At 41.2% G+C, this 8863-nt stretch overlaps 1 protein-coding gene across 4 annotated transcripts in view; it reads left to right on the top strand.

Moving 5' to 3' along the window:
- The window catches only part of mthfsd (methenyltetrahydrofolate synthetase domain containing), a 68074-nt gene that overhangs the window by 40682 nt on the left and 18529 nt on the right, over positions 1–8863 (top strand). For all 4 annotated transcript variants that reach the window (XM_043706621.1, XM_043706622.1, XM_043706619.1 and 1 more), the window contains 2 exons: positions 1486–1576; positions 6605–6717. In XM_043706621.1, coding sequence (XP_043562556.1) covers positions 1486–1576; positions 6605–6717 — 204 coding nt within the window. The remainder of the gene's footprint in view (positions 1–1485; positions 1577–6604; positions 6718–8863) is intronic.

Genomic DNA, 8863 nt, shown 5'->3' with positions numbered 1-8863 from the left:
GGGGGTTAGATATAGGACTGAAGTTAGGGGTCGGTTCTTCACTCAGCGAGTCGTGAGTTCATGGAATGCCCTGCCAGTAGCAGTGGTGGACTCTCCCTCTTTATGGGCATTTAAGCGGGCATTGGATAGGTATATGGAGGATAGTGGGTTAGTATAGGTTAGGTGGGCTTGGATCGGTGCAACATCGAGGGCCAAAGGGCCTGTACTGCGCTGTATTCTTCTATGTTCTATGTTCTATTATCTAGCAAATGTTGTCCAGTTGCAGATTCATACCTAATGTTAGACACAGTGTTACAATCCCAGACTAATTAGGTATGATCATTTCTTTGGTTATTGTGACAGCCAAAGGGGCATGTTTTTTGATATAATCCACCAGTCTTTGGAGCCCACAGCCTACATATCTAGCATCACATCGACTTTAAATTCAGCTACCAATTACTCATTTATGTGATGTGCAGATGTCTTTTGGCTTGAGGTCAGCATCCTGTCAGTGGAAAAGCACCACTTGCGTTGCTATTGCATGATAGCAGTTTGAAGCAGTGGACTTCAACTGTTGCTGATATTTACTGGGTAATCTAAGGTAGGTTTGGCATATTTCAGGACGAAAGTGACTACCGTAGGGACTTGCTTGGTTTTCAGCGCCAACACAGCAAAATAGGTGACAGCCATTCACTGCTTTATCTCTCAGGCTAATCATCTCCTTGACAAATGAAAATAAATGCTGAAAATGTGTTGCTGGAAAAGGGCAGCAGGTCAGGCAGCATCCAAGGAACAGGAGAATCGACGTTTCGGGCATAAGCCCTTATGCCCAAAACGTCGATTCTCCTGTTCCTTGGATGCTGCCTGACCTGCTGCGCTTTTCCAGCAACACATTTTCAGCTCTGATCTCCAGCATCTGCAGCCCTCACTTTCTCCCCAAATGAAAATAAATCTAAAATTTGTTTTGATTTAAAATTTAACAAAACCAGGCTGTTTCATGTCAAACAGCATTAATGAGTGTATTCTCTAGGGCAATACCTCTACCAATCACAGTTCACTGCCAACTAAATATCATTCTCCTCTTATACATAATAAATATTGGTTTTCAGCTTGAACTTGTATTCTTGGGAAATATCCCAATGAGTACAAGTTGAAAATCGTTAGAAAAAATTGGGTGGCTTTCTTTATCTTATGGTTTGACATCTTTGCAGTAATAGGAGTAAGCTATAATTACCTGCTTTTACTCTCACCTTTTTGAATAGGTGTTACATTGGCAGTTCTCCAATCCTTTGGAACTTTTCCAGAAACTAAGAATTCTTTGGCTATCTCTGAGTTCTGAGTTCTTCTTTGGCTATCTCCAACAATTTGACTTTCCCAGTTCAGATGAAGATTAACGTTACCCATGATTAATGTATTGCCTTTTGTACATTTTATATTTGCATGCTTGGCAAGCAAACACCTCTCTCTTCTCTGTGCGATATGAAACTTTGATCTCTTCTACCCCAGGGTGTGAAAGATTTCAGCGTACCGATTGGACTTGATGCAAACATTCATGTGGACCTGGTGGTTGTGGGATCTGTAGCTGTATCAGAGAAAGGTAACATTAAGAATGTAAATTCCAAAATATAACGCCTTAGTATTGTAATGTTTTTAATAAATGGAAATCTGACACTGTTCAAGTATTCTTGCAGAACCAACAACAGTTTTCATTGACATTGCACCAGTAGGCTAATAGTAATCCCAAGCTACTCCATAGGAGCCTTATTGAACAGAGTTTGGCACTGAATCATAAATCCATACTAGGAACAGGTTTGGGAACGGAATTCCAGAACTTATGTCTGAATACATGGCTGTCAATGATGGAGTAATTAAAATTAGAGATAGTCAAGAGGCCAGATTTGTAGGGGTGTGGTGATCCCAGATTTGTTGGACAAGAGGAAGTTGGAGACCATAAAGGGATTTGAAAACGAGGACAAATGTTTTAACACTGCACTTATGTCAGACTGGAAGTCAATATAGGTAAATGAATACAGGAATGATAGATAAATGGAACATGGGTACAGGCAGCATAATTTCTGTTGAATACAGAATGAATAAATAAAACCTGAATCTTTTGTGTAGTATCAGGTTTCTAAGCTTTCTGTACCCTTGATTTACATATCACCTTCGGCCTTCGATGTTGCGCCAACCTGAGAAATTAATCTGATGCCCATCTAACCTACGCCATTCTATTGTTATCCAAATGTATGTCCAATGCCCACTTAAATGCCTTTAACGTCTGTGAGTCTACTACTGTTGCAGGCAGGCCGTTCCACGCCCCTACTACTCTCTGAGTAAAGAAACTACCCCTGACATCTGTCCTAAATCTATCACCCCTCAATTTAAAGCTATGTCCCTTCATGTTAGCCTTCACCTTCCGAGGAAAAAGGCTCTCACTATCCACCCTATCTAACCCTCTGATTATCTTATACGTCTTGATTAAGTCACCTCTCAACCTTCTTCTTTCCAATGAAAGCAGCCTCCGTTCCCTCAGCCTTTCCTCGTAAGACCTTCCCTCCATATCAGGCAACATCCTAGCGAATGTCATCTGAACCCTTTCCTAAGCTTCCTCATCCTTCCTATAATGCGGTAATGCAATACTCCAGGTGTGGCCTTACCAGTGTCTTGTACAGTTGAAGCATGAGCTTGAAACTCAATTACCTACTAATAAACACCAACACACCATATGCCTCCTTAACACCCCAATCAACATGGGTGACAACTTTCAGGGATTTATGTACCTGGATACCGAGATCTCTTGGTTCATCTACACTGCCAAGAATTTTACTATCCCTCCACTATCAGCTGATGAAGGAGCGTCACTCCGAAAGCTAGTGTGCTTCCAATTAAACCTGTTGGACTATAACCTGGTGTTGTGTGATTTTTAACTTTGAACACCCCAGTCCAACACCGGCATCTCCAAATCAAGAATCTTACCATTAGCCCAGTACGCTCCATTCATGTTACTTCTTCCGAAGTACACTACCTCACACTTTTCTGCATTAAACTCCATTTGCCACTTCTCAGCCCAGCTCTGCATCTTATTTATGTCCCTCTGTAACCCACAACCTCCTTCGGCACAACACTGCTTACCTCAGTGTCATCCACAAATTTACTAACCCATCCTTCTATGCCTACATCCAGATCATTTATAAAAATGACAAACAGCAATGGCCCCAAAACAGATCCTTCCGACACACCACGAGTAACTGAGCTCCAGGATGAACAATTCCCATTAACCACCACCCTCTGTCTTCTTTCAGCTAGACAATTTCTGAACGAAATCACTATGAGCGGCACGGTGGCACAGTGGTTAGCACTGCTGCCTCACAGCACCAGAGACCCGGGTTCAATTCCCACCTCAGACGACTTTCTGTGTGGAGTTTGCACATTCTCCCTGTGCCTGGGTGGGTTTCCTCCAGGTGCTTCGGTTTTCTCCCACAATCCAAAAATGTGCGGGTTAGGTGAATTGGCCATGCTAAATTGCCCATAGTGTTAGGTGAAGGGGTAAATGTAGGGGAATGGGTCTGGGTGGGTTGCTCTTCGGCGGGTCGATGTGGACTTGTTGGGCCGAAGGGCCTGTTTCCACACTGTAAATAATCTAATCTATTCTAATCTAAATCACCTTCAATCCCGAAACTCTGTATTTTGTGCAATAGCTTACCATGTGGAACCTTATCAAACATCTTACTGAAGTCCATACACACCACATCTACCTGCTTTACCTTCATCTACCTGTTTTATCACCTTCTTGATGAACTCAATAAGGTTAGTTAGGCACGACCTAACCTTCACAAAACCATGTTGACTATCCCTAATCAAATTATTCTTTTTAGATGACTATAAATCCTATCTCTTATAATCTTTTCCAACACCTTACCCACAACTGAAGTAAGGCTCACTGGCCTATAATTAGCAGAGTTGTCCCGACTCCCCTTCTTAAACAAGGGGACAACATTTGCTATCCTCCAGTCTTGTGGCACTACTCCTATCAACAATGATGACATAAAGATCAAAGCCAAAGGTTCTGCAATCTCCTTCGTGGCTTCCCAGAGAATCTGAGGATAAATCCCATCCGGCCCAGGGATCTTATTTATTTTCAGAATTGATTTCAGAATTTATTTTCTTCTAAAATTGCTACACCTCCTCTTTGTGAACCACAAATCCCATCTAATCTAGTAGCCTGTATCTCCGTATTCTCACTAATATTTCCCTTTATCAATATGAATACTGACAAAAAGTATTCATTAAGCGCTTCCCCTATGTCCTCAGATTCCACACACAACTTCCGATTGCTGTCTTTGATTGGCCCTAATCTTACTCTAGTCATTCTTTTATTACTGATATATCAATAGAAGACCTTAGGGTTTTCCTTGATCCTATCCATCAAGAACTTCTCATGTCCCCTCCTGGCTCTTCTTAGCACTTTCTTTAGATCTTTTCTGGCTAACCTCTAACTCTCAAGCCCCTCACTGAGTCTTCATGCCTCATCCTCACATAAGCCTTCACCTTCCCCTTGACTTCAACTTTTTTAATAAAGCATGGCTCCCTCTCTTGACAACTACCTCCATTCCTGATAGGTATATACTTATCAAGGGCCCGCAACTTCTTTGATTAGAGCCTTTACGTGCTTTTGTTTGAGTGTCAGTGAAGCAGTTTTGATTTTCTACAGAGGCAAGAAAAATGCAAACAAACTCAAATTACACAAGTATTCAGCTCAGAAATACAGAATATTTCAGAAGAGCTAAGCATTTACATACATTAACTCCATACATTGACTACATCTGGACAAATGTTTGAAATATTTTAGTATTTTTATGCACAAGAACAGAAAGCAATATGTGGAAAATCTCATTAGTCTTGGTGATTGATTTTAAGAAGCATGGTGTGACTTTTGAAAATTGTGTTTTATTACCTAGAGCAATTGACTGAGAATATTATTGACCCCAAGGCCTTTTAAAAAATTGGGAATGTAGGAGCATAGAATTTTACAGCATAGAAGGAAGTTATTTGGCCCATTATGTCTGTACCAGCTCTCAAAAGAGCTACCCAGCTAATCCCACTGTCCAGCCCTATCTCTGTAGCTCTCTACATTCATCACTTTGGAATATATATTCTGCTGTCTTTTGAAACCTCCCATGGAATCCACTTCCACCACTCTTTCATGCAGCACATTCCAAATCCTACCAATTCTCTGAGTAAAGAAGGTTATCCTTATCTCAATCCTAGTTCTCTCACTGACAGTCTTGAAATTATGACTGTTAGTTATGGACATACCAACTAATGGAAACAGAATATCCTTCTTAGGCCTATCAGAATTGTTCATTACTTTGAGCACCTCAATAAGGTCATCTCTTAATTTTCTCTGCTCCAAGGAGAAAAAGCCATTTTCTCTCACCTCTCCTTGTATCGAAATTCCACATTTATGTTATCATTCAAGTCGATCTCCTTTGAACTCTGTCCAGGGCTTTAACATTCATCCTTCAAAAAGGTGCCCAGAACTGAACACACTACTCTAGATATGGTCTGATGGATGATTTGTAGAGGAATAGCATAATTGCCTTGCCTTTACACTCAAACTCTGTTTATAAACCCAAGGATTCTACAAGCCTTCATAACAATTGTTTCAACTTGTCTGGCCACCTTTGGACAATTATGCTCGTGATCCCTGAGGTTCCTATGCCACTGCACTCCCTCAATGTGTTCCATTGAGCCCGTGTTGACTCTCAATGCTTCTTCGACAAAAATGCATTACCTCACATTTCTCTGCATTGAAATTCAACTACTAGATGTCTGTCCATTTGGCTAATTTGTCCACATCTCTCTGAAGTTGCTCAGAGTCATCCTCACAATTTACGATTCTCCCCAGCTTAGTAACTTGCTGTGCCCTTGGACACATTTTTTGGAAAAATGTAGGGTGACACTCAGAACATGGGTTGATTAGCAAAGGTCACATCCATTAAACACATTTCATTCCTTGCAAATTGGTGTATGACTACATATTCACCTGCACCTCCACACATATCATCTATTGCATCCTCGGGCTTATGCCCGAAACGTCGATTCTCCTGTTCCCTGGATGCTGCCTGACCTGCTGCGCTTTTCCAGCAACACATTTCCAGGTATGACTACATATGTAAAGCAACTGATGTCTACATCTATAACTAAACTCAAATACCTGATACAGCAACCGAGCTTCAAAATACTGAGCCATACCTCAACTAGGTATTCAACATTTTTTTATATAAAGAATGAATTACCAAATACATCTTAGAGCCTGAAAGCCACAATTCAAGCCACAATTCTCTTTTTAGTTTATTTTCCCATTATGAAACAGTGCATCTTCTCACTTGTCAGAACATCAAAATACATTTTTTAATAATATTGTAAGTATGCAATAAACAAGAATTTGGAAAAAAAAACAGCATATTTTTTTCATACAACTAATTGTGTTAATTTTTATATGAAAATGAGTTTTTAGACCTTTTAAAATAAATTGCAAAACTTTCTTCTTACTATCGGCCATTTTTACCCCTTGTCCAAAAGGCAGTTTTTAAAAAATATTTAAATTGTGTTTACTGTAAAGGATGGAGAATTGGAAAAGGCGAGGGATTTGCAGACCTGGAATATGCGATGATGGTATCAATGGGAGCAGTTGATGAGAACACAGTTGTTGTCACCACAGTGCATGACTGTCAGGTTTGTTAAACAAAAGGTAAAAAATTGAGGAATTTAGAAACAAAAATTAACATTGGGTACTTATCACTCCACAAGTATTGTTCATTACTGACATCTCCATATGAAAATGAGCCTTGATCTCATAGAATGGGCACAGTTACTGTGTGCATCATAAGCGTAGGGATCGCAGATATTTGACGTAGACATTTAAAAATTATTGGAAAGGTCATATTGGTCTATCAAGCCTGTTTCAAATGGTGGCATGGTGGCTCAGTGATTAGTACTACTACCTCACAGCGCCAGAGTCCCAGGTTCGATTCCGGCCTCAGGCGACTGTCTGTGTGGATTTTGCACATTCTCCCTGTGTCTGCATGAGTTTGTTCCGGTTTCCTCCCACAGTTCAGAGATGTGCAGGTCAGGTGAATTGGCCAAGTTTAATTGTCTATAGTGTCAGGGGTAAATGTAGGGAAATGAGTTTGGGTCAGTTACTTTTCGGAGCATTGGATGTGGATTTGTTGGGCTGAAGGGCCTGTTTCCACACTGCAGGGAATCTAATCTAAAACCTATGATGCCTAATACATCGCAACTAGAACGCTCCTAAGCCAACTCTTATGTCCTGTCCTATAGTGGGATCTGAAAATAACAATTTCCAGGCAATAAAACCAAGGCTAAGAAGGGCATAAACATCTGAAAAAGAATTCTGATATTCTGCTCATGGCTGAAAGATTATAGAGAGCGAGGGATTTGCTGACCTGGAATATAGTATTGATAGAGTGGCAAGGGTCTAATAACATCTCATTATTACATGATCTCATAAGAACATAGAACACAGAGTAGGAGTAGGCATTTCAGCCCCTCGAGCCTGCTCTGCCACGGTCTCATCTTGGCTTCAACTCCACTTGCTTGACTGCTCTCTATAACCCTTCCCCCCCATTATTAATTAAAATCTGTCTACCTCTTCCTTAAATTTACTCAACGTTCTGGAATCTTTAGCATTTTGGGATAAATAATTACACAGATTCACAGCCCTTTGATTCACAACAATTTCTCTTCAACTCTGTGTGAAATCTGCTACCCCTTAGTCTAAAGCTATCACTTCTCATTCTGGATTGCCATATATGAGGAAACATCCTTTTCATGTCTGCTTTGTCACATGTATAAGCATGTTGCTATTTTTTCCAAATGTCAGAGAGAAACTAGCGGCTTCAATTCCTACTTGAAAGTCAAAGAAGTAATAGTTCTTCAGCATTTTCTCTGGGCATCCATAGTATCAAAAAGAGTCAAATTGAAAGAAAAAGCTGAGGTTCACCAAGAGAGGTGTTCTCTAGTTTACTACCGGTGCCACGAGATAGCGAGGTGAGGAACAGGGAGCGGACGCACCTTAACACGTGGCTGCGCAACTGGTGTAGGAAGGAGGGCTTCAGATATGTAGATAATTGGGATGCCTTCTGGGGAAGGTGACCGGTACAAGAAGGACGGGTTGCATCTGAACTTGAAGGGGATCAATGTCCTGAGGTTTGCTCGAGTAGTTCGAGAGGGTTTAAACTAGTATGGCAGGGGGGTGGGAACCTGAGCTGTATACCGGAGGTGAGAGTTGATGCAGATGAGGCGATAGCAAGAGGTAGACCAGCTAGTGGGAAGGATTTTCCTGGGAAGGAACCAAGGGATCAGTTAAAGTGTGTTTGCTTTAACGCAAGGAGTATCAGGAATAAAAGTGAAGAGCATGGATCAGTACCTGGTGCTATGATGTTGTGGCCATAACAGAGACATGGGTTTCTCAGAGGCAGGAATGGTTGCTGGATGTTCCAGGGTTTAGAGCATTTAAAAAGAATAGGGAGGTGGGAAAAAGAGGAGGGTGTGTAGCACTACTTATCAGAGAGGGTATCACAGCTACAGAAGCTTCTATTGTCGAGGAAGATCTGCCTACCGAGTCAGTATGGGTGGAAATTAGGAACAGCAAGGGAGCAGTCACCTCGTTAGGAGTTTACTACAGACCCCCCAATAGCAGCAGGGAGATGGAAGAAAACATAGGTCGGCAGATTTTGGAAAAGTGTGGACGTAGTAGGGTTGTTGTAATGGGTGACTTTAACTTTCCCAATATTGATTGGAACCTCCTTCGAGCAGAAGATTTGAATGGAGCTGTTTTTGTAAGGTGTGTTCAGGAGGG

The sequence above is a fragment of the Chiloscyllium plagiosum genome, chromosome 17, assembly GCF_004010195.1.
Source record: "Chiloscyllium plagiosum isolate BGI_BamShark_2017 chromosome 17, ASM401019v2, whole genome shotgun sequence".
Taxonomy (NCBI): domain Eukaryota; kingdom Metazoa; phylum Chordata; class Chondrichthyes; order Orectolobiformes; family Hemiscylliidae; genus Chiloscyllium; species Chiloscyllium plagiosum.
Note: the sequence above shows the minus strand (reverse complement) of the source record. Positions and strands in the feature narration are given on the sequence as shown.